This window comes from Aythya marila (genome assembly GCF_965140915.1).
Source record: "Aythya marila genome assembly, chromosome: Z".
NCBI lineage: Eukaryota > Metazoa > Chordata > Aves > Anseriformes > Anatidae > Aythya > Aythya marila.
In genome coordinates, this window is record NC_139080.1 from 11,074,324 (window position 1) to 11,101,600 (window position 27,277).

General features: G+C 42.9%; 1 protein-coding gene across 6 annotated transcripts in view; it reads right to left on the reverse strand.

Moving 5' to 3' along the window:
- PDZD2 (PDZ domain containing 2) overlaps window positions 1-27,277 on the reverse strand; it is a 198,534-nt gene that overhangs the window by 133,535 nt on the left and 37,722 nt on the right. For all 6 annotated transcript variants that reach the window (XR_014319363.1, XM_082783409.1, XM_082783407.1 and 3 more), the window contains exon 2: window positions 3,979-4,782. Coding sequence is in view for 5 of the 6 variants with exons in the window: in XM_082783409.1 (XP_082639535.1) it covers window positions 3,979-4,481 (503 nt within the window). In the remaining variant the exon portion in view is untranslated. The remainder of the gene's footprint in view (window positions 1-3,978; window positions 4,783-27,277) is intronic.

The window sequence follows — 27,277 nt, forward strand, 5'->3', positions numbered from 1 at the left end:
CTGAAAGTCCCTAATTTAGGTAAAGTCAAAGCTTTGCCTTCAGTACAGACACTTTAAAGCTCATTCTCCATTGCACGTCTGGTTTTTGAAGATCTTTCTCAGCATCTTCAAAGATTAACTGATTTTCCCTGACATTCGGCATGCCGTATCTCGTGCTGGGGAGGAGGCCTAGCAAGTCCCCCAGGAGAACTGGCTGAGGAGGAGAGACTAAGAAAAGGCCATGCAAAGGTACGGCTGTCAAAACATTTCTCTGTTCATTTTTTGGAAGCTACTCCAGCTTGTGGGTTAAAAAGAAAGCAGCCAGCTCTCTGACCATGTTTCCACACATGGCAATGTTTGGCCATTTCTGGAGCTGGGGAACATGATATTGTGAAGCAGTGGTTGGGTTTCCTCAATGACAAAATGATAATAGTATCTCATGTTTATACCACACTGTCATCACTTGAAATGTATCTTACTTTGCTTTCTTCAACAACAGTTTAAATTTGGAAATCTATTCAGCAGTGATTTTAAAGATTAGATGTACGTAGTAGCTGTGTCCAACATTGCAGCTATGCTTGATGAAAGTCGTAATCAAATATTTCAAACTGAATGATATTCATGACAAAATAATTCTTTTGCAATCCTCCCAGGACTTGCTCAATGAAGCCTCATTCACTCATGCTCAAGAAAAGGAAGGATTCATCTGTCATCTGGAGGAATACTAACAGCCTCCCTCCAGTGAATGCGTAATAGCCCAAAATGAGAGGAGTAGTTTCAAAATACATAGGAAGTTGTTGTCTGGGGAAAAATAACCCATGTGTTTTGAAGACACAGTTATATAGACAGAAGATAAATAAATATGCAGAGTTTTGACTAACCTTTATTCAGTACTTCAATACAGCTCATTTCCCTGCAATTGTATTTGATAGACACACAATTTGCTAACTCTGAAGAGAGCAATCATTTTCCCTCAGTCACTAACATCACCAAAAATGCCACCACCTACATCATTCCTCTCTAATATAATAATACGCTGTTAAGCAAAGACCTTTGATGATTACATTACTGCATAGTGTTTCCCTAAGTGAAAAGAAACAAAAAAGAAACAAGCTCAGCAATAATCAACCTGTTTCTACTGTTTTCATGGCAATCAGGTGGAGTTTGAATAAACAGGTTTTTTTTAAGAAGTCAAACTGGATTCAGCTTCCCTAGCAGGGAGTGACAGATGAGTGGCACCCTCCAATTTGTGCTCTTGTGCTCTTACTGCTCTTGTGCACAGTGCCTGACCCTGTCACTGCTTTGGGAGCTGAGGACCTGTAGGCACAGGACCTACCCCAGGCAGTGCACAAAGAGCCTTCCACAAGGAATAATTTGTGCACAGCAATTGCAAAAGATGGGCTAGTTGAGGTGCAAAGCTATTACTGATTGTGGAAGAAAAAAAAAAAGAAATGGATAGTTTAATTCTAAAGTTCAAGTTGCTTGAATATAAAAAAAAAAAAAAAAACATATCTGGGGGGATTTTTTTAAGGCAATCTGTCTGCAGCTGCCTAATCTGTTGCAGCCCCAGCCATCTGTCCCTGCATCCTCTAGAGACTGACTGCCTCCACAGGAGGGCCTGCAGAAAGGACCACGCACCTTTACCTGTCCTCTCCCGCTGTCCAGCACATTGACTTAGCCCCTTGGCACATGGCAGGAGGGAGCTGGAGATAACCTGAAGCCCATGTACATGCTCACATTTCTGCCAACCCCACTCACATTGCTGCTCAATCCCAAGGAAAGAGGCAGAGTCATGAGACCCTCTGCTCAGTGCTCAGGGTCCCCAAGTACGTGCCAAATTCCCACCTGCTATGGAGGTAAATCAGCAGATTTCATAAAATACCAGTGCCTACCACAACACATTCACCAGGCAAGATGGGGCTCCCTTGGCACAATTGGTGGGCAAGCAATAAATCAGAGCTTTCATTTGGCCAATCTAGCCCAGTGTTTTGGGAGCTACAGCACTCACAGCCCTTCATATCGACCTTGAAGAGTTTCTCAAGCAGCCAGAGAGTGATTGGGTAGACAGAAATTGAGCCAGGACTACCAGGTATCTCCATTCAGTGTGCTGTCCAGCTCTGACAACTTAAAGAACCACATGGAAAAGCCTCTCCTTCTGCCACCATAGAAGCAATACAGAAACACTCTAGGATAGCTGCTGCTTTGAAGCAGGTTTCCCAAAGGGCAAACTGATGTTGACTTTCAGCCTATTATAAACCTATGCAAAATTGTCTCTGCTTTGAGCACCCCAAAAAAAGAAACCTACCAAAGGACACCCAAAGCATCCTGGAGCAGATCAGAACAAGGTGGTATGCAGGGTTGGGACTACCAGGCAGGTCCCAAAGAAGTAAAACCAAACGCCACATCGAGAGCATCCTCAAGGTCCCAAATTGTCATCCGTCAACAGCACCTTTCTCCAATCGCAGTTAACAGTAAGTTAGGCAAGAATGCTTTGGATGCTGAAAACAAATCAGGTTTTGAGTAAGACATGTCCTAAATTTTGGCCTAAATTGGATGTAGAGGACTCTAAAGCAGTATCTTAAGAAGAATGACACTGAGCCCATACCATCAAAAAGTAGGAACTCTGCCATTGTAATGGCAAAAAAAAAGATATCTCAACTAGGGTAAATGGAGCACATGGTTCTCATTAGCAACAGCCACAGCTTGCTGGTCTAATAACAGAGCTTTCAGAAAGGAACAAACCCAAAATGAAGCCTTCGGGGATAGGATAATAAGAACTGATATCTAAACACTTTGGAGTCCATTGGGTATTATCTTTCTTTTTGCATTAACAACAAGATAACATTATTGCTGGCCTCTGAAACCGATTCCTTTGGATTTTAGGAAGAGACATCTGGCAAAGGGAAAGCAGCACACTAACCTCTTTTTGCCACTAAACCTCTCAAATATGGGGGTGCGAGTGATCATCTGGCTTGCAGTCACAGTGCTAACAAACACTCATTGAATTACAGGCTTGACCTTAACAGAGGACTATTATCACACCTGCAAAGCCACAGCCAGGTTCACCTTCCCAGCATTCACAGATGGAGGAGTGACTGCTTTTGTTCTGCCACATGGCAGGTTCAGGAGCAATGGTCACCCCAAACCGCAGCTGCAGACCCACTCACAGGGCCAGAGGATGTTCACTGCCTATTGGGAGCAAAGGCTGTGCATTTTGCAGAATTATAACTTGCAAACATTACCAAGACCATCATGGTTTGCAAGCCTGATGACTGAAGCATCAAATAAATAACCAATGAGCATGTCTACCAGCCCACAACGAGCAAAGCTGGGCCGTAACAGATTTTACAGCATGCAGCAATTGAAAGAAAAAAAGAAAGAATAATCTGTATCATTGTGAGAACCTTCAATTTTGATTTGAACTCTTGAAGGTTGCAGGTTTTCTGGGACAAGAAACAGCAAAAGAGAGCAAATGAAATAAAATCAAACGGAATTTATTAAAATGAAGTTATTTCAATCTGGTAAACATAAAAATGTCTTGCTTTGAAAAAGTCTCAGACAACATTCAGCTGTCAAATAGCTTTCCTCAATTCAAATGATTCAAGAAAAATAAGATGCACCAGCAAAAAAACAGATTCCAGTGCTGCTGAGTGTGTATTCATTCTTAGTTAAAAAAAAAAAAAAAAAAAAAAAGGCTTATCCAAACCCAGGAAGAATCCTGCCTTAGTGGAGACCCTCTGATGCTTACAATGCACTATTTTGTTGACACAATGACCCCTCAAACATTTCCAGTGGATGTGCAAGTAGCAGATGTAGGCTAGTTATTGATTTGCTTTTGTTACTTAATTTCTGTGGATTCCTAAGAAGGAAACCACAGCTCTCACAGAGGCTGGAAAGCAAAGGTCAAAACCTCTGCTCTCAGACTCAAGTCAGCACCAGCCGTGACTTGCACCACATGCTGCAAGAGCCACACACCAGGGACTGCTCTTCCACCCTTACCTTGCACCAGTGACGTCCACGCCGACCATCAACTGCCCATTCAGAGAGAGGATCTCGTCCTTCAGGCGCAGCCTCCCACACTTCCCAGCCGGGCTGTTTTTCTTCAAGTCCGTCACCCAGATGCACCCAACATCAAGCACGGGCCCCTTATTCCCCTTTCTCTTCTTCCCTCCCCGCCGCTTCTCTCCATAGTCCCCCAGGGCAGGGATGTTCCCAAAGCTCAAACCCAGAACCTCAGTTTTCCGTATCTCCTGGGCCAGGTAGACAGTGCAGATCTCCATATCCGAAGCCACGCTGTCCGTCGCCTGCAGTTTGCTCTCGTCCACCGAGAAGTTGAGCTGGATGTACTCGCTCAGCTTTTGGACCGCCGCACGGCACAGCCTCTGCTCGGCCCCCTCGGCCCCCTCCCGCCGGCTGTTCTGCAGCCACTGCCACAGCAGGGGGAGGAAGACCCCCGCGTTGTCCTGCGTGATGGGCATCGCCGTCCCCGGGCATCCCCTCATCGGCTCCCCAGACTGCAGCTCAGCTGCCCACCACGGCCCCCTGGGCCTCCTGGGGCCATGCTAGAGCAGGGGTGGATGCCCAAAGCAAGCCCCATGTAATCTCGCAGGGACAGTTTTGGGGTTCTCTTTGACGACAAGAACAAGGCAGGAGGTTTCGTGCGGCCACGCCACTGCTTGCCCCACAGAGGGGTCAGTGGATGAAGCACTGGGGAGCTTCTGTCTTTCTACACCTTGCTGTTGGGGTCTCTACTCCACCAGGAACAACATCTCCTTTCCACCACAGTCATCGCAGCAGCTTGTCCTGCAAGGGGAAACAGCATGGTTAGGAGTGCCAAAAATGTTGCAGGTATCCACCAGCCCCAGCCCATAATCCCGCCTTGGACAGGACCCCAAAGCCACGCTTGCACAGCCGAAGCCGCTCTCCTTCTGTGATTTACCACTTGAGGGCACCAACTGCTCTTCTCAGCAAGGGAATAAAAGGTCACCATTAGTTCCTGACCTCCCCAGCAAGACAGAGAATTAACAGTCCTACAGAAAGTCCAAGAAAATCTGCTTTGCCGGGGTGCACGGCCTGACACGGGTCTCACCATCACTGGTTGATGCTGAAGAACAGGCAACAGGGTCTTTCTCTTACTGGTGTGCAGCTAGTAACCCTGCTAGTAACTACACCTACCCCACAAACAAAGCATCTAAGGGACATGGCTGCCCATTTCCCCAGCACAAAAAGAGCTATGTGGGTGAATTACCCTGTTTTCTACATGGGTCAGAGAGAAAGAGACATGCAAGCAGCCAGCAGGCAGCCAGAGCTGGAGGTTAGCGCACAAGAGGGTGAGAAAGGTTTTTATCTAGGATTATTAGGATCTATGAAATAACGAAAAACCCTGACATGAGTCAAGTCTGGCTGACCAGTTTCTTTCAGGAGTGATTCTCTAGCAGCATATGCTGCTCAGCAAACTGTACTCCAGACAGGTAGAAGAAAGCAACAGCTTCGAGCCAGCAGTCTGCAGGCCTTGCAGGTGGAAGATGCTGCTGCCTCACGAGGTGGATGCAGGGCTTGAATCAGGCAGAAGAGCCTGTAGCAACAGTCCACATCTCCATGAGCACAAGTCTTTATAAGAAAGACTCTTACAAGATGCTGCAGTCCAAAAGCTGGATCCAAAGCGTTGCTGAAACACTGCCAAGGCATGCCCACCTCTCTGACCATACAGCACCACCATACAGTGACCCAAAGATGCTCAAGCAGGAATAGGGACAGTGACAGGGACGACACATCAGGGCCATGCATGATGCTCCTAAGAGGGCCCATCAGCCACAGGGTGAGGTTACAAAAACATCTGAGCAAGGATGGATGCTACCTTGGGAAGGCGGAACAGTCCCACTGCTTAGTTACAGGGACTTCTGAGTTAGGCTCAGGGTAGGACACAGGAAGGGACAAAAAAACAGAGGAAAGGATAAAGACAGAAAGAGCCTGGGCATAGTTCTAAACAGCAGGGGTGATAATGCAGCTGCAGATAGACCAGGAAACACAGTTAAGCACTCTGAATATCTTAGACACCTAATGCAATATTGGTGAATATATTACTTATATTACTATAGAACTTAGACCTTCACTAAAATCTCAGAGTAAAGTGGGCACAATAAATCCCCCAAACTAAGGAGGCTGAATGGGTCAGGCGACCAGATAACAACTGACTCGATGGTAATGGGAGAGTACAAGCATGAGATATCTGCCAGGAAAGTAACGCAGCAGAACACAGAGCGTCCTGGTGCCTTAGGAGCAGCATCCTCACATAACTGATAGGTCAAGTAATCAGCGGGGAAGTGCCTCCAGAGAAGGATGTGTTGGGGGTAAAAAGATGGAAGGAAACTCATGTAGCAGTGACTGTGAAATGATGAAATCTGCCATACGCAAGGGATTGCAAACAGCAAAATAGAAATGCCTGGCTTCTGTACATTAGGAAAAAAAAAAAAAAAAGAAAAAAAAAAGAAAAAAAAAAAGAAAAAAAAAAAGAAGAGAGAGAGAGAAAGCTAGGCAAAATTCATGCAGTAAAGTTTAAAGGAAAAGAAATCAAGGTGAGCTGTAGTTTCTCGAAGAAACAATATTTCATGCTCTAAAGGCACAGGCACAATAACATTTCAATGCAAAAGAAGGATCAGAAGACTTGGCAGCATCATGAGCTCTATGTTTACCTCAAAGACAAGAAGAAAGAACACTAAAAGGTTACTGAGCAGGAATTTAAAAAATAGTACGAACACAGGCAGAAATATTAGGAACATCAGGGCACAAAAATGAAATGAAACTTGCAAAAGATTAAAAAAAAAAAAAAAAAAATTATTACCCTTTTTATATATATGAATACCAAGAAGGCAGTCTGAAAAAAGTGTTGCTCAGATAGAGGGAAAGTTATTGAAAAGTGACACCAAAAGAGGCAATGTTGTTTTGATTTTTGCTTTATTCCTTGTTAAAATCACCTGCTATGCACAGGGGATTAGTACAGCTAGCACTATGAAACATTATCACAACAAAGGTACACTGTCCTCTTCTCTCCCTGTTCCAGCATGAGATCAGTCCCCTGCCCAAGTCAGATATTTCCAGCCCAAGAGGGTGGGCCAAGCCCTACAGAACCAGCTGAAGCAATCTCAGATACCTCCCTTCTGGCTGCCTGTGACAGCTCAGACAGGTAAGGTGCCAAAAGTTAGGAAAAATGAAAGTGCAGTGCCTGTCTTCAAGGGCAGAAAGAGAAACAGCAAAACAATGCTGTATCAGTCAGTCTAGCTTCAATTCTCCAAGAAACTCTGAAACAATCAAAAAAAAACAGTTTGCATGTTCATAGAAGATAACAAAAATGTAAGCACCAGCAGATATAGAAAAGACATGAAAAAAACAAACAAACAAAAAAAAACATATCAAACCAAATTAATTTCTTTTCATAATAGAGGAGTTGTTAGATGTCATTTATCTGAGCTTTAATATAGCTTTTGACACTGTCTCAAACAACTTTCTCATAAATAAACTACAGAAACATGATTAAATGAGACTACTATAAAGCCATGCCCAGGGAGTAGTTATTAATGGTATGCTGTGAAAACAGAAGGACACCATGAGCAGAGCTCTGCAGGATCTATATAGTCTCATTCTGCTCAGCATATTCATTACTGACCTGGACGATAAAAGACAGTACACTTATTAAATCTGCAGATTACACAAGGCTGGGAGTGACTGCAGACACATTGGAGAACAGTATTAGAATCCAAAATGATCTTGGCAAAAATTAAAAAAGAAAGGTTCTCTAAAAATTGGGATAAAGTTCAGCAAGAACAAGTGCAAAGTACTATAAAGGGAAAGCCACACACAGAGTTGGCTAGGCAGCAAACCTTTGGGAAGAGTTGCAGGGTTTATAGTGAATCATACATGTCAGCACAGTCTGGTTGCTGTGGCAAAAAAAAAAAAAAAAAAAAATCACTGTCATGGAATTTGCCGAAAGGGATGAAGCCTGTCAGGCTGTGATGCACCTCTGCAGCCTCACACAGGGCTGGGAAGGTCGCAGCAGCAAACTGCCCAGTTGGAGTGGAGTGATGATCAGTCTAGAAAATGTGACTTACTAAGAAACACAAGAAATTAGGACCAGGTAGGCTAAAAAGCAAAAATCATCTCAGGTGGAGTGTGAGAACACAAGTTAAAACTCTTCAGAAGCCTAAAAATGCCCCAAAATTACAGGTGGGAAAAAGCAGCCTATTCCCCCTGCCCAGACAGAGTAACAGGTATGAATTACTTCAGGGTAGGTTTAGGTTAGTGGTTGGGTAACACTGATAAAGAATGCTGAGGCACAAGAGGATGTTGTCTTGGGTGAATGGAGTCTCCTGGTCTCTGCGGTGGGTTACACAAATAGCTGAGAAGAGCTAAGGTTGGAGTCAGTCCTGTCTCGGGCTGTGGGACAAACTAGATCTCTCTATTTCAGTCCCTCCTATGTTTTTCCTTTCAGCATCATTTTCTGTCTTAACAAGAATAGTGTGAGAGCTAATAAAATGGGTAACATCCAGTGCCTTATAACAACACCCTTATGACTGCTTCAGTAGCAAACGTTGGCATGGCCTCCAGTAACCACAGGGTTCAAAACCATTCAAACTCCAGAAGTGATCAGACCAGCACACACAATTAAGCCCTTTTTGGCCTAATAATTTAAGGAGTTTTCTTCTTGGCTGTCTAATTTTGACACTGGTGACATGTTATGGACTGCTCTTTGTAAACTGTCCCCAGATTTAAGGCACTGCCCCAGTGCCTAATGAATTGGGGACCCCCTGAAAGTGTCTCAGTTTTAGCTCCAGTCTCCCAAACCCTTGTGCGTTGGCCAAAGGCACAACTTGACACTGACTCAGCTTTGGTGCTGCAGTCAGACGAGGAGCATGGGGCATTCAGGGGCATCTGCACCCCACATAAGGCTCATCCATCATTCATTTAGCGGCATTGCTGGAGGACTCTCCCCACACGCTCCTCCTGAGACAGGATGATGAAAACAAGGGCCCACTCCAGGTCCCCAGAGGCAGGCAGCCTTCAAAACACCATTCCTCCACCCCGCTGCGGGATGCCCGTCTACGCCCCTGAGCTCACTGCAGAGCCATGGCAGACACGATAATCATGTAGGTAATTACACGGCACTTTCAAGGGATTTCATCTTCTCAAACAAAAACTTCTGGCTCTGGAAAAAAGACTCTGACAGGCATAGATAGGAAACACTCCTTCCAGATGAAATAGGCTGTGCAGGGAGGCCTCAGGGAGCCCCGTGCTCTGCGAATTCAGCCTGCCTCTTCCCAAAGACGTGCCACCACCACCCAGCAAGCAGAGGAGCCTGGTCCCTCCCTCATAAGGAACCTGCTGGACATCATCAAATCCAGTCCCTGGCTATCACCCCTCTCTCACCCTCTATCCAATAAAGCTCATCCAATTTTAACTTGAAGTAATGAGGTTTTACGCCTCTGTTATTTTGCTGGAAAAATGTCCTACCACACCATATAGTTGGAAATGATGTGTAATTTAACTTAAATCTATTCATAATCAGTTTATACCCACAGACGTAGGTTATACAGCTCTCTGCTCTTCTCTGTGTTTATCAGCTCTTCTCACCTTCATCCCTGGAGCATTTACAGCCTGAAAAATCAACCTTTACCTACCATTCTTCCACCCACATAAGATGTGCTCCCAAGGGCTCAAATACCACCCACATAAATGAACTGGATATCTTGTTCTTCATTTCCCAGAGAAAGGTTTTAGTTATGACTCTGGAACTAACAACCCTTCTTCTCAATCTCCAGCTTTTTGGTTCAAGACACTGAGTTAAACACAGGAGACAGAAGAGAAGAGTGGTTCCTTTTTTCAGTCTTTCTTAAGGAAGGGTCAACCTAAATCACTGGTTATAGAAGAATATGAATACTTTCTTGAAATTAGTTGAGGCTGGAATTGTCAAAAAGCATATATGGATATTCAGAGCAAAACAACTTTTTTTTTTTTTTTCAACAAACTGAGCTGTTTCTTCCTACATCAGCCTCCTCAAAGGAGTAATATAAAGTATCTGCAATAATCACTTTCTTGTAGGGGGGAAGGAAATAAAGAGGGTCATTAAAATGTCCCATTACCGATTTTTAAAAGGTGATTTGTGCAAATGGCCAACACACAATCCTCCAGGATAACCCCTCAGGCATTTCTAGCTGAGCCTAAACTTCCAGAAAAACATACATACTAAAAATTCTAAAAATTCCTTTTATCCCCTGAGTGATATAACTTTATAATTGCTTAAAAGGTTATGTTTGAAAGATAGTGTTAGTCTTTCATATACAGATAAAGGCATTGTACTTGTTTTCTCAAAGTCATCTGTGCATTCCTGTACCAGAGAAATAAGTTCACCACCAGCAAAAGACATTAATTTGCTATTTTTTATTCAAGCATAGCTTTCATTTCTTTTACTTTTTAATTAGCAACTAATAGAAAAAAAGAAAAAAAAAAAAGGAAAAAAAAAAAGTAACAGCGGGGAAAAATCACCTAGGAACTGAATAGAGACTTTTCACTACAAGATGTGCCATTGCTGAAAGACAGTTTTACTGTAACTGTCCTTCACTGACAAAACTGAATCTCTTTTATTCTGGATTACACAGTGGCACAAATCAGATACAGGCACACGGTTATGTTTCTGCTGAATTTGCCAGAGTGCACAGTTACAGGTCAGCTCTATGGTATCCATAGGAATACTACTGATATTTGACCTGGCATAAAAATTTATATCTTACACTGGCAGGCTTTAGGAGTTCTTGAGCAAATTTGAATTGACAGTGAATTTTATAGCAGTCAGCATATTGTATCTCATGGCCTCAATGCTTTGAATCCAGCTGTAGGAGCCCTAAAGCTGGATTTATAGCACAGTCAAACCACAGCCTTGCGTTTGACCTCAACACCAGTAACCAACAGGAACACAGGGACATGACAATTGGGATGTCTGTTCCCTAACATCAGCTGAATTCCCATCTGGGTTCATCTCCTCAGGCTCCCTTTCTGGCCAATAAAGAGAAACGGACACTGTCAGAAAATGGTTATCTGACCTGTTATGGATACTTACTTTCAGACAAGATGCATGATCTCTTTCAGGTGCACTTTCTACTCCACTGCCTAAAAAAAATGTGTGACTAAATCAAATAGAGGTATCTGAATATGATGTGATGAATCCCACTCTGTGACATGTCGCTAACCAGTCAAGCTGGACACAGAAAAATGGTATAGCATAGCTAAATAAATGCAGTGGCAAACTTTCTATCAACTTTTGCAGAAAGGTTCCCCACAATGCCTTCTTCACTGTTCTGATTTTCAAGTATTTGACTAAATCAAAAATCAAAAGACTTGTGCAAACATCTAGACTACCTAAATCAACCCTAGTAATTGCTGGGATGTTTATAGTATCAGCCCAAGCAAGCCCTGAGAACAAAGAACAGTTCACAAAGAGGACACCGACATAGGCAAGAGCAGAAATGCAAAACTCATGCAGGAAATGCTGCACAGCAAAAGGGGCCCAAAAAAGTTAGGTAAAAACCACGCCTTATACTTGGATTTGTTTTGGAAACCGCACCACCAGTACAACAATGCACAACATGGCTCTCTACACTAGTTATTTTTTTGTGCTATCATAGTATCTGAGCCACTGGAAATTAGTAAAATCCTTAGTTAAGGTAATGTGATAACCCCCATTTTTATTGTGAGGTAAGAGAGCTACAAAAAAGGCTACTGAGTGCATCCTACATAGCCTTACATAAAGCCTTCCTGTAGCCATAATCCCACTGGAAAAATTGGTAAGTGTCATTTGTGCCTCTGCCAAGCCAGAGGTTGCACTGCTGGGACACCACGTCCTCTTGCTGAGCACCAATACTGCCTAAGACATCTTGCACGAGTGTGAACATCCCTCCTGACCTCTCCCTACCATCCTACCTGTGGGTGGGCTGCTCGGCTGTGTGGGAGGTGATCAGGGTAAGGCTGTCCTGTGGGAAGGGAGTGAGGCTCCCCTAAATTTGCCCTCCCCCAGTCCCAGAGCCTGGCAGTTCTTCCATGGCTGCATGGGCTTGGAATAACAAAATCCCAGCATGCTGATGTGCACATGTCCATGTCCATACAATTCTACATCGCTGCTCTCCCAGCTTCTTTCTTTCCCCCACAATATTCATGGACATTTTCTTTTGACTTCAGTCACAGCTTTACACAGATTCTAGATGTGAGAGTCCCTATAAGCGAGCTCCCACAGAGAGACATTCCCACAACGTGTTAAAGACCTGACCAACAGCAGAGAAACTGCAGACTCTGAAACACGAACACAGTTGATGTAGCATCCTTATGGCTACTGGGCCAATGAAATTATACCATAATTCAGGGCTACCCTGAAAAGGAGTTTCACTAGACCAGGAACATTTTGTGATTTTACTGATATTATTAAATTATAAATAGGTGAATATTGAAAAATACTTGCTATTTGCTGTACATCAGCGAATGAGAGCTCAACCAAAGCCTCTGTCTGCCACACTGAAATAAGGCAGCTCTAGCTCTTCCTTCGCTGCTTATTGCTGGACCTTTGCCTTTGCTGAAGTCACTGGTGTCCCCCTGGGGACAAGTGCGACAGCTTTTGGGATGGTGAGCAATCATTCAGGAAGCCCCGTTCTGAAATCAAAGAAAGCCAAATCCAGTTGTGTTGCACATGGCAAGAAAATGCTGGACTGGGGGCATGATGGTGCAGCTTTGTTGTTTTAGGTCTTTTATGCCTTAAACAACAACTGGGTTGTTTGACCTCTTTAGCTTGGCAAAGAGATCTTCAAAACATACTTTTCAACCTGCCAAAACTGCTGTGGTGTGAGAGGAGATCCAGGGGCAAACACAGTGAGCTTTTAAGCTGCAGAGACAGCCTGGCTCGAACCGAAGGGCTGTATTTTCCATGATCATTCAGATGAATTAAAAAGAAGACGGCAGGAGAGGAAGCATCCGTCTGGACATCCATTATTAATGAGAGGATCAAATCTAAAACTCTTTCTGACACTGATACAGAAGCCCTTTAGTATGATCAAATTATTCTCTTCAGTACTCACCCTCGTTTTACACAAACTGTCTCCAACAGCCAGCCTCTTCTCCAAGTCCAGGTCAGGTGGGACAATGGAAAAGATTTTGCAATTTCTAAATGACTTTTTAAATCTTTCCAATATTCTTTTACGCTGAACTTACTTTAAGTATTGAAGAAAGGCAGGCCTGCCTTTTCACATTCATTTAAAACAGAATGAAATAACTTATTTCAAAGACAAGACTTAAAATCATCTAATTTTCATGTAATCTAATTCCCAGACTATATCAAAGCAAGAGTCTACAGCTGCCAGATATTGAAAAATATCTGTCTATCTACAGACCCTTAAAGACTACGCCGTTTTGTAGCAGAACAGAAAAATCTCACTTGAATGATGGAAGAGCTATATTTAAATATTTTCTTGAAGAATGGCACCCATACCACACTCCAATTGTTCAGCATCCTCTGTAAGCCAACATGCCTAATCATCCTTTGGATCTCTTCCACTTGCTGAAACATTCAGAGCTGGTGCTGGGAAGCTCCACTGTGAATTTTCAGAGTATTCATGATTCATTTCTGACATCATTTATAGAAACAACAACAAAAAAAAAGAGTAACATAATTAAAGTCAGTGATGCTTTTCTGGATTTACTTTGCAGTTGTGTAACCACAACAGAAATCTAATTTTAAGTATACAGATTCTTAGAAACATCCGCTTACCAAGTTTTAAAATAGAATAGCTCTCTCACACACACATATGCACACAGAGAACTAGCCAAAACTACAGGCATACAATATAAAAAACAAGGTTAGACTTTAAATTTACATTTAAGCACACAAAAAAATTACCCATTTTTCTAAAGCCCTCACTAATGTCACCCACTCCTACATGATGTTGAAATAAGCATGCATCTACACCTCAGTGGTCACAAAACCAAATTCCTCATTTGCAAGGCTTTCTGAAGAAGCAGACTGAGCTTTCATGTAACATATTGAACACTTCTATAGCAATTTACTGCACACACTAGTTCTTTCTGAAAACAACACTTACATTAAGTAAGACAAAAAAGGTTTTCTGTATCTGTAATTATTTTTAAATGCTTCCACTTTTCTCTAAACCTTCCTGTGGGAAAGACATCTCCAATAATTATTCATAAAACAAGAAAATGCAAATAACATGTTCAGTTTGGACCACATTGTCTGCAGGAGTCATGAATACAGAATTACAAACAAACCACAAACATCTGATGTTCTAATACTGTGACTCTATATAAAAAAAAAAAACAAATGAGCCTAACAATTTTTTTTAAATTAAATTTTGATAAACACCACGCAAACATACAGCTTAAAACCATGTAAACTGAATGCAGTTGGAAGATGGACTGCTGTGATTTTACTATGTTACTGGAAACGCCACAATTTTAATAATAAAAAAAAAGTCTGTTTTATAAAAAAAATGTTTATAAAACTGTTTTATATTATATCTTAACCATGAATTAAGACATGGAAAATTATTTCCAGATTTAACAAGACAGATTTCCATATCGGTATTTCCACAATCTATTAATCAGCTCTAACCAGATCTGAGCATTGGAAATAATTAAACATCAGCCTGCTGTGAGTGTTCCCAGACAATCGTGTCAAGCAGAGCATACGAAAGGACTTTCCACGAAGACCTTTCTTGTCTCAGCTCTGTTAGATGTTGTAACACCTTACTAATCACTAATCATCACCAATGATCTCTTCCTTCCCTAGTAAACTGCACCTCTGTTAAAGGTAAGGATGTTCGGATAGCAATTTAAATCTCTACTCCCCATCACGTGTATCCACCTGGAGGCAATAAACACATTTGCCTTCAACACTAGATAGCCACACTTTCTCTGTGTGGAGTCAGTTTAGCTGTGTGAAGCATTTCAACACATTGGCAGAGCTCAGCTTCCTGACAGGTAAGCGGGAAGCCAACGACCCATCACGATCCTAGGGAGGGCATCTCCGAAACCAGGGCATCTCCTTGACCACAGCCAGTAGTAAGGTGCACCCCGAGTGCTGGATTTCCACAGCTGGCGGTGAGCTTCTGCACCCTGCAGTTATAGTTTAGCTCCTGTTCCCTCTGTCAAGTTAATGTAGTGGGTCTTCAGGTGCAAAAGGTTTGTCTGTGACCTCTGAGGGGCACAAGCCACTGAATCATAACCCTGTCCTCTTAACCTCCAGGTGAACTACAGCAGCCTCCCGAAGCGTGCATGCCAGACCGCATTTTTCTTTCCCAAACTGAAGGGTAACCTGCCTGGTAGAAACTTGCAGCAGGCAGCGAGCTGTCACCTCTCGGAGACACAACGCTGCTGATGCTGGCTCTGACCACAGCACTTTTATTTCCCCTCAGACAGGCCTCTCAGAGCAGGAACCTGGGAACTTCTCCCTTGGCTGGGCCTACTCCTGAGGCATCATGGCTGCTGACCACACGCTGCATCAGGCCCACCTGGCACTGTACCATCATCTCCCCCCTGCACACCACTGGACCTCAAGCCACCTCACGACCATGGGGAGCAAAAATGCTTTTCTTGGGCAAGGTAGCATCGCAGGTTTGGACGTGGACAAATTTTATGGTTGCTTCTGTGGTTTCACACAACCGAGCCCAGGATGCTCCTCTGGTACCAGCAATAGCTGGGCAGGGTGAAACACTGTGGCCTTTGGTCCGGTTTCTCTCAGATGATTTTTTTCTGTCTGATTGAAAATTATCTATTCAGAAAAAGGAGGGGAGAGTGCAGGCTAGAGACAGAGAAAGTTTAGCTTGTTGGAACGTGCTTTTGGCAACCACCAAGTATTTTCTGCCAGGAGTGTAGGACCTACACCCAACCACTAGAGCCTGTGCTCCCAGGATAGCTTGAGGAGACGATTGTCTCCTGGAAGTCTCCCTGCAAGCTTCAGCGGAGTCCAGATGCCACAACCCAGATCACATTGCGCAGACAGCTAGGAAACTGTGCTCTTCAGGGACTCCTGTTACCACCATGTATTGGTTAGGAGACTCATTTTTCACCCATTCACGCTAACTGGCTACATACGATCTCACAAAATCTTCACGCAGTCCGGGACAGAGGTTTCAAGCACAGAAGTCATTGGCATGGTAGTGCTCATGTATCCCTTTGGTGCTTTCAAATACTTCAGTGCTGAATTAATCCCCAGTTAAAAATACATAAATAAATGTTATGGTTTATAAGTAATGATTCAGTGCTTTACCCAACCGCGTGTTTTTATGCAATCATCATCTCTGTAAAGACAAGGAGCAAAGCCTGGAAAGCAAAGTCTTGCCTTTGGGCATTTTAAATATTCAAGTTTCTGAGCCAATGTTCTTACTACACTGAAAAAAAAAAACAACAAAAAAAAACAAAAGAGCAAGTCCATTTGGAGTAAACACACATAACAATCTTTACCATGCCATACACCACTGTTACATTAACCATACCCTGGACTTACAGAAACATCATATGCACTTTTAAGTATCATGCCGTTCAGATGTGTGTAACAGCAGATCCTATTTAAATTAAGTTAGGCAGGCTTTCCAAGTCATGGCAAAGATTTAAGAACATGCAACAAGCTGACCCTCCCACATAAGCCCTCATCATAATCATTCTTTGTAACAGGATATAACCACTAAAAGAAAAAGATACAAAACAGAATGACCACACACCCCTGTTTTCCCCCCCAACCTTCTACTGTTAAGTTTGAGCTTCTAAGTCAGCCATTAACCACCGAGCCTCATTTAAACCAAACAGACTTTTCAAAACTAAAAAAGTGCTACTTCAGTTTTGGACTTGAACATTATAAATTAAGTACACATTTTTGTTTGGTTTTTAAGAAAAAAAGCAAGAGCACTGTAGACAAAAATCTACATATTGAAAACTAAAGTCACAGCCCTTCAAACACTTGAGCAGCTATGTAATTTTGCTCATATTAGCAGACTTATCATGCACTTAAAAATACACTTGGGATCAGGAACTAAACATATCTATTGTCACTAGAATATTCCCAGGCACTGTTTGACGTGTATTCAATACTCTATATGTACCTTGGCACAACAAAATCTGTCCCACCTCTTTATTTTTGAGAACACTTTTCTTACACTTCAAAATCTCTCCAGAAAGAGCAGTCCAAGCAAGACACTGAGATCCCGCCAAAGAGAGACATTTGATAGCCACATCACTGCACTATGTATCTGAGCAAAATTTAAGTTTTACTGCTGTGAAGATTACTGTTTCATTATGAGCAACCCCCAGGCAGGGAAGACCTGGTGCCAACAAGACAAACAACAGAGAGAAGCGAACACACCAGCACTGCAGAAAGAACCTCTCTTCCCAATCAGGAAAGCATGGGATGAGTTGGAAGCAGGCGCTGACAGCCTGGCAGACTGGGAAGCCAGAGCATGATGAAGGGTTGCTCTTCTCACCATGCAATGGACAGGGCTGCTACACTCATCCCTGTTTTTCAAGCCCAATGCTCTCTTCTTCCGTCAACAAACAAGCATGGACCTGATTAAATAGAATCACTTTTAAAAGAGTTGCTAGCATGGTACGGTTTGGAAGGATGGGTAAGGAAAGGAGGAGCAGGGTGTCACACACAACTTCAGAAAGACCCCATGAAACCTAAGCAACCCTCTCCTTCAAAAAGGAAAGAATGGGGACAAGTCACAAACTCAGCACCACCTTCATGCTGATGGCAGTGGATGATTTCCTCCACTGAGTCTGATCCAACCTTTTAGGTGCTGGTGGAAAACCCCCTCCTTGGAGGTAAAGCAGCCCCTGTCCCTTGCTGCATCAGTCAGACACCTTCAAAGATTTTCCAAAACTGGCCCAAAAGCCAGCTGCTGCCTGATCAATGTAGGGCTCTGGAGATCCCCCATCATCCCTGCTCTCCTAGGCACCAAAGCAACTCCGCAGCTGATGGAAATCAGTCTCCCTAACAGCTCTACCCCAGACCTAAAGCAGCACCAAAATACCTCCTAGTCAACAAGGGATGTGGTAGCCTCAAGAAACAATGTGGTAGCAGAAGCTTTGGCAACTTAAATGATAACCAGGCAGCTGGCATTACCAGTCGGACACACATGGCTGCTCAAAGCCCCGCCTGACTGACCTCCAGCCTTCAGTTTTCTTGCAGGCAAATTCAGGTAAGATACTGCAAAATATTTCCCATGCTCATATACAGGGGTCTGTGTGAGCCAGCAAGTTTCCATGATCCTTCAATTTTGGATTTAGATAAAAAGCAGCATCAAGGAGGGGATAGCAACAGTTCCCGCCTAGGGAAGGAGCCATCCCACGGTTGCACTGCGTGGAGAGGGGCAGTGGCACACCGCAAACAAAACCTCACCCCTGAAGCAATGTCTTCGGAGAACATGCTAGAAGAGAGCATAAATGCTTTCTGCTCTTACTACCTAGAAAAGGAAATTCATTTTTAATTCCTTTTTTTTTTTTTTTTTAATATTATTTTTACCAGAGCCAGAAGAGCTCTTGTACTAAGCTCAATTGTTGCAAAGCACAGAAACTCATTCAATTGTCTCCAGATCATCTGGAAAACAGCAATATTACAGTCTTCTAACTCTGGGCTTTATAAGGTGAACCAATTAGTTATCATAATACCTATCTCACATTTTATAGTACAATAGTTTGTAACTTCGGTTTCATTTTCTTTGTTCTGTCCCATAATAAAACATTGGCAAGTATGTATATGTCAGCATGGCACTTTGTTTCTAAAAGCTAATTAAAAATACATTCTGTAAAAAGGAAATATATGGAAGTGACTTTGGAGGCCTAGATTTTAAGCTGCTTTCATTTTTTTTGACATCTGTTTGCTGAGCGCATATAATTTCTTCCTTGAATTATTTAAATGTCCCAGTGCTTTTCTTAGAAAAAGAAAACTAGAGCCAGATGCCCAACCTCAAGATGAAAAACTCTAAAAATACAATCATGTACAATTAGTTAAAAATTGGAATTTTCATTCATTGGGAAAATATTTTAAAGAGACATATTCACTGGAAAATCAGAGGAAAACCCCTGTACATGTCTGAATGTTCCAAGAAGCTAGGATAAGAAATCTCAAATATTTCTTTGTTGCCTTTTTCTCTGTCTTTGTACACCACCTCAAAAAGCTAAAGAGTTTGGGTGTCTGATGCCTTTCTTGCAGACAAGGCTGCTGATCACACAACCTCAGCCTGCTACTCCTCACTCCAAAGCAAAAAGCCCCTGTGTATCGCAAGAGGCAAGCTAGAACAGGAGGTGTTGCCTGTGGCGAGGAACAACCCCTCACACAAATTACCACTGCAGGCTTTCCTTCCAGGAATATCTATTTCATGGACTCTGTATTCTCTGCTGACAAAACGCACTGATATAAAATTTGTCACCACTTCCACAAAAAGCTTACAGGTGCAAACTGTAACAAAAATCCAAGGAAAGAAGGGAAATTGAGATAGAATTTCTTAAAACTACATTCTGCCAAGAGATACTGCAGATTGCATTTATTAGAATAGGTTTAATATACCAGGTAGCAATATTAAAAATGAAATAAACAAATAAACCTTTGCATTACATCTGAGCTACTCACCCCTGAGGCTTCCAGCCCTGCCAAGGCCTCCTGGGATGGGCAGGTTGCTCTGGACTTCCCTTCTCCCACACCACAACAGTGTACGTGTACACCTGTATCTTAAAACTGTTCATCTTTCATTAAAAATTTATTTTACTTTACACGAAAAAAAATGAAGATGCAAGCAAGCTTTCTGGATTGTCATATGAGAGGGATAAAAATAAAGCAGACCAGCTTCCGAAGCAGAAGTACGACACTTGGAGAGGAAGGGGAAAAAATGCTGAAAATAAAGGTTGCCCGGATACATTATGTTGCAGTGCATAATTTTAAGATGGAAGGAGATGTTCAAGGTTTGGTTTTAGCCTCATTCTCCAGGTCTCAGCTCACACGAACACACAACTCATCCCATCTGATGTCTGATCTGTAGGCCAGGACTTGCTCCCCAGAACCACAGGTGGGATGCTGTGCTCCCTGTGAGCAAAAGCTTGCCCAGAGGTGCCGACCACCCTCAGCCCAGTGGCCCAAAACACAAGGAACAGAGAGAAGATTTGTACTGCTTACTGACCCAGCAGATGGCTGTGAGGGAATCCAGTATCTGCGTTCACATTTGCCTTCCCCTGGAGGACCTCATTATACCTCCATACTGTCCCTGTCTCTTCTCACCTGGACCCATTTTGGTGCCAGACCCACTGTGGCCATCAAGGAGCATGAAACACAGAAGCCACACTCAGACCCACCTTTTCAACCTGCACAGACACATCAGGAACCTTCTGGGATGGGCTGAACCAGCCCTACCTTCCCCTTTTTCTCACTTTTCTGATTTTACTCCCCTTTCTGCCCCTGTGGCTGCTGCAGGAACACTAAGAGCAGAGAGGTGTGACCTATGCTCAGGGCAGCACCCTAGGGCTGGTGCACATCTAATGCAGCTTCATCACACAAGGACCAGCCCTGCTGCCTGTGGGGTGCAGAGGAAGCAGCTATCTTAGGGTCTCTGCCCCCTTGGCCTCAGGCTCCACATGTAGATCTGACCCCTACAGGAGCCCAAACGAGGGACAACAGCTAGGTCACAGCCCAAAGCACCATTCAGGCCAAATCACCACAAGGCACCTTAATGAAGATCGAGTGAGTGGGCACCGATCTGCTGCTGCTCCTTACACCTCAGGAGCACGAGCTGCAGCACTAGTCTTTACATTTAATACAGTAAAGGCCTCAAAGAGCAGAGATTTATTAGAGAGCAGACAGAAATACAGCCAGGCTGCCCTTTTCAACCAGCACGCAGTGAATCAAGTGCAGGCAGGGCTGTGCCCTCAGAGAGGGGAATTGGCTTTCTTCCTTCAGCAAACAGCTCCCTACCTCCCATCCACACACACCAGACACTGCTTCCCGAGCATTTCCCCACTCCCTTCCTTCTTCCTCCTCCTTGTCCCACCAACATTACTTTGGGATGCTGCGGTCAAATGAGCAAGGCCAAAACCTACCAAATGCTGTAGGACGTTTTATTAATCCTGGAGCAATGCCTGAACAGACCTACCAGTCCGAACCACCACAGCTGCTTGGAAGGCTGAAGGCAGGATCTTCGACACCCTGGAAAGGGCATTTAGCTCCCCAAGTCCCTCACTTTGAAAACAATGGCTTTCTAAAAACCATAGGCAGCTACAGCAAACTTCAGACATATTTTGCAAATCACTAGACTAGAAGCAAATCTCATCTGGCATTGGGAAGCAAATTTAATTTTTTTTTCAATCTTGGCAGCTACGCAAAACATTCATTGTCATGAGGGTGGCAAGAAAATGGAAACTCAAAATCTGACATTTTAGCTGCAAAAAATTTTAGAGCCCAACTACAGAATCCCAGAATGGGATTGGAAGGGTTGGAAGGGACCTCTGGGCCCATCTGGTCCAGCCCCTAATCAAGCAGGGACACCCAGAGTAGGGTGCCCAGGACCAGATTCAGGTGGCTTTTGAAGATCTCCAAGGAGGAAGACAGTCACACAAGTGTTAGTGCCTGTAAAAGGGAAAGTGCAGGAGCACAGCTAGCAGCGATCAGGACAGGAGCCCTCCAACTACACCTGTCTGAGGTTGTCAGAGGCAGTCACTAAGCCCCAGTCATCACAGCCCAGCCCAAAGCATGAACTGTTACCCAATGCAAACTCCACTGTGCCAGGGCCTGAGTTTTCCCTCCAAACGCATTATAATGGCTTGCTCTATAATTTTTATTGTCTCCTGCAAACCAGGTTTCATGCAGTGCTGTGAGCCGTCTGTTGGGGATATTACGTTTCAAAGTCTTGTTAATCAGCTTTCCACTGAATAATCAGTGAAAAAAAAAAAAAAAAAAACTTTCCTTAGTTTTACTTCTGCCTGTAGCACTCCTTGAACACAAGTGACTGAGCAGTACAAGGAAAATCTCACTTAGGGACCTGTGCAAACATTCACAGCCAGGTGCCAAAGAGTAGGACTACATCAAAAATTATCTCTGTTTGAGAGAAAAGAGACATCTTGGGCACTAACAAATAGAAAAATGTACTGAAGGAACAAATATGAATCTTTTGCACTCCATGAAAATACAATGCCTTACAAAGCTAGAGAATAAAAGCTATTTAAACATCACGTAAAACATTTATTTTCTGAACCTTATGACCAAATGGGTCAGGCTGTTTTAATGGAACTGTATATTTGTTATCATGATTACTACACATCTTCCCAGCAATATTTTTTGACTTACATTCAGCAGGAAAATATAAGATGAATCTCAAGACCTGCCAGCTTTAGATCTCCCATTCCCTGAAAAGCCCTTAGGCAGAGAACTTGCTGCGGAGAAACCCAAAGGTCTGGAAAAAAATCAAAGCGACTTTTTGCAGCCATGGGGATCTGGACCGTATTTTGCTCTGGCTGTACATAATTTTTTAATGTCAAATATTCTTTACATTAACATGTTTTTCTGTCTTGGGCAAGGACAAAGGGAGGTAAGGCTTCTGATTTCTTGATTTTAACCTACTACAAGTTCCTTCAAAGCTCGACTGCCCTTTTTCTGTCAGAGAAAGCACACTAACCTATTTTGGAAGGAATCTCAGCGGGCCTCTGGTTCATCTCCCTGCTTGAAATAGGCTTGAACAGGCTCAGCACATCCCTGCAGATTCCTCCACAACATATTTTTTTTTTATCTCCACTGATGCAGATTTTCCAGCCTCTCTAGGTAACTTCTCCATGCAACTCCCACCTTTATAGTAAGACTTTTCATTTCTAATGCCTGAAGTAGTTCTCCTTTGCTGCAAGCCTATGTCCAAATGGTATCTTCTATCTTGTGTTAAAAGAGGAGGGGATATAGGTGCTTGTATCTTTCTCATCTTCAGAATCCTTAGAAAATCACAGACACAAATCAAAGAAGAAAGAGGACTGAAAACTAGAGACTGGGCAGAATTCCTGTGTTAGTTTTATTCTCACATTAGATAAATTTGTCATTTTGTTTTATTCTAGATGCTAATGCGTGGCAACACCAGCTGCCAATTTAGACAGACATACTTGGCATGCCAAGATTTATGTCCCTAAGATTCACATCCCCTACTTAATTCTTCTGATAGTCACCAACGCTTCCAGAAAGACAGATTTACTTGGCACTCTTGAAGAAAACACTTACTTGATGAACGATGCTACCTCAAATCACAAGCCTCCCAAACTCAGAGCTCTTTGTCTAATGAAAACTATTACTGCTTTTTAATAAGTTCTTCAGCATTTAAAAATAGCACTCCTAATTTCCTGCTCCACCGAGCACCACCTTGACTTCAAGTCAAATTATTCACAACCTCTTCTCCACCAGCCCTGGGGGATACGAGTCTTGCATTTTGGGGCTAAGTACTTCTCCCATCAGCTGTGAGCTGCTCTCTGAAGGAGGAAGGAGCAATGTACTCCTAACAGTATCAGACATCAAAGCCAGGCCACCATTTTTTTTCCTACTATTTACTCCAAGTGTTATGGGATGACAAGAAGCATCACCAGCAGTGTTTCTTTGAAGCAACTTTTATTTGACCACATTATTTTGGGGAAGGTAATAGTATTAATTAAAGGGTCTACCAAAAGATTAACTTTCCCACATGAGCACTATTTAGCAGTTTTAACTCACTCTGGTTCTCCACCAGACACATTCCTCCCAGGAAAACACCAGAAGTAAAATACTCACCTACAACACAAAATGAAGTGAAAGTCACACTGTGCCACTGTGTGTCATGAGCCTTAGCAGTGACTTTTAAAAGTAGATGCTTCATCCACAGAACTGGTACCCAGGTCCTGCCTAGAGCTCTGCAGAGCACATCAGATTGCTTGCACAGGGGTCAACCCAAAGATCCAGGCATAAAAGTGAACCAGGAACCAGCAGAGCTTTCAGGTGGGTTAAGTTTCCCCCTTCACCCCAGCATGAGCAGAATCATGACTGATCGCCCCCGGAGGGCTCCAACATCACAAAGCCCAAAGGCAGCCTCTGCCCAGCACAATGGTCTTCATATTCTGCTTCCTTTTTCAGAAGTTGTCATTAAGCACTTCTTCCATTACTACGTGAATTTTTCAAACGTTTAAACCCACTAAGTTGCTCTGCACATTTTTGTAAATTACTTTTTGGATTAGCTTATTCTTTCTTGTTGACACTTCATGCATTTAAAATACTCTTACAGGTAATTGAATCCCTTAAAAGTCTGGTCCTTTCCCAAACTGCCTGGCTTCCTGGGAACCTGATTTTCATTAAATGCTTTTACAAATCTCCCTCCTAACTGTTTCATTAAAAAGCATCCTCCTATGGTTACGTTTTTGTTTGGAAGCCACAAAAAGAAAGTGTGCACCCCTCTGTGTGCCCTATTTTTGTGTACAACTAGAAAAAAAAAATTAACTAAAATAGGAAACAAATTCTGCCTTTTCAAGGCTAAACAGAATTATTCTAAGCACTTGAGGGAAAACTGTTTTTCTGACAAAATGTCTTAACCAAGGGCTTGGTCAAATGGTAAATATTGAACACCAAGAGAGCTCCCCTAGCTCTGCCCTAATGGTTCACATACTTTATTTTCGATTCTGCAACCTATGCAATAGAAGAAAAAAAAACAAACACTCAAGCACTAGCTGCCTACATTTTAGGATTCAGTTATCCAACATCTCTGAAAAGAATTTGAGCTCTGACACTGCGATCTTTACAAAACAAATACAAGCAAGTTCTCTCTCTGCAGAGTCTTGTTCAGCTTGTTTGGGCCAGTTTAGGTCATGTAAATTGGTTTTTCCTGAGTGTACAACTTGTGTATCTTGAGGGAGCTAAAAAAATAAAATCCAAACCCATACCTTGGTTTGCCTGTAGATGAAACTCAAGCTGACTCCAAGGGAACGACTTGCAAACGTTGCAAGTGCAAAGGTAAAACAACATCCAGAGGACTCTGCAGAAAGAGGGCACACGGACACAGTGGGAACACAAACATACTCATAAAACATGAAAAGGTTCCTTTGCAGTGTTTAATTCTGACCCTCAAAACACATTAAAAAATCCATTAGAAGGTTTAACTCCAAATGTTCACGAAAATGACTCCATCACATAAAATGACAGCATTAATAGAAAGCTTCCAGCAAATGCAAGAGCAGCTCCTCCGTAATTTTCTCATTTCCAAACTGAGACAACCTTCACTCTGCCTAAGTGTGGGACTTTCCAGCACGCCTCACCCTGTGCTAAGGACACAAATGATGCAAACGTGAAACAAGTTTCTGTTGAATAAACGAGACGTGAGCATACAATGCCTAGGATGTGGCAGGTCCTGCCTTGACTTTCCTGTGTTACAAACCTTCCCTGAGGATTGTTTTTCTTCTTGACTACAAACAGTCTCGCTGGACAAGTCCTATTTCTGCTGAAAAAACAGACTATTGCCATTTTCCCTCAGATACTTCCTCAGAATATATTTCTTGCGGTAGATAGGTGGGTTTGGGAATGGGAAAATTTCAGTCTATATTCTAAGAGAAGCAAGAAGAAACAGCCTCAGGCAGCCAGTTAAAAAACAGACTTTTGACAGCGTGCCTAAATATATATGTGCTTTTTTATGTATAGGAAGAGAAAACACACACACAGGACAACCTATTCTCCCAGAGATTAACCATAAAAAGAACTAATAGCTGCAAAATAAAGCTAAAATTATGAACTTAGCACAATTATTTTTAAATAGCACTGCTTGAGAAAGTACTTCTAATAATTATCACAGGTATGCGAACTCCTTCAGCACACAGCATATTCCCTTACTTTCTACACTACCACTGCCTTGGGCTTATTATGTATGCAAAACAACCTGGAGTGTGGCCACAGAGCATTTTTGTACTGCCTTTAACCACAGCTCTTTAAAATCAATAGCATCCGTACGCTCCAGCGCGCCTTGCCTGCTCCTCCAGGGTCAGGGAAGAGGCCCAGCTTAATACGCACTTAATTCAATTAAGAGCTACACGGCAACAGACTCCAGTAAATTTTAACCTTTCCTCCACGCATCGCTTGCTAACCTGCCATTAATTAAAACACAGTTATTAAACTAGCATGTTTATAATTGCAGTGTTTTCCATGAATGAACAAAAGCTGCTTGTGAGATCCGACCAAACGGCGCTTGTTCATTCACGGCGTGGGACCAAGCGTGGCCGCATGCAGCCAGCTGGCATTTCGACAGCACAAACATCAGCCTATAGACACACACAGAGGCAGGTCAGTGCAAATAACGCTCTGCCCAGAAGAAAACACCACACTGGAATATTTAACGTCCCCGCTTTGTGCAGTTACAGCTGAAAAAGGCACCACTTTCAGGTGCCTGATTACCCAGAGGAGCCAGTGTATGCATTAATAAGCCCAGCTTACAGGTATAACCGTTCTCCAGATCCAGCAGGTTGCAATCCATCGCCTCTGCATGTACATTTGCAATTGCACCGAAGTAAGATATTAGGAAATACTAAATACCAGCATTACCAGCACCCTGGAACATCTGTCTCCCATCAGACAGACCTCAGGAAGGAATTGGCTTTGGGTGGTGAGCAATGAAAGGTCAGGGCCATGGATGGTTCACTGACAGCTCCTCTAAGTAACCCATGGTGTAATTCCATGGAATATCCAAACCTGCCCAAGCAGATGAGGATACAAGGTGTGTGCCCCACGCCTTCCCACGGAAGGTTTTACACCTTCAGTTAAAAAAATTGAGATTCTTCAGGTGAAACGCCAAATCACTCAGCACATAGCTTTGACGTTGCACGCAGTGTAAGGCAGCAGCAGTGCACGGATTAGCTACAGGTCTATCATCATGCATTATCAAATTTAAACAAACTAGTCAAGTGACAGCAGAGCCAGAGGAACAAAGGATTTTTCACTTACATTACTAATCCAAAAATGTGAAGCAAACACACAAAAACCTATATGAAGATTTGAACTAACTATATATATATACACACATATATAGTTCTTTCTTTCTTTTTTTTTTTTTTGCCAAAATAAAATACTAAAAAGTTTGGTGCATGTGGTTTTTCATTCATGTGTAAGTATATGACCCAATGAAAACACACTGTTTCTCTTTGGGAATGTTTTTAGCATAAGCAGAGCAATGGAAAAGGAAGACTGGATTCAGACATAATTCACAAAATCAGCAAGAAAATCCCTGGTCTTTCACCTATA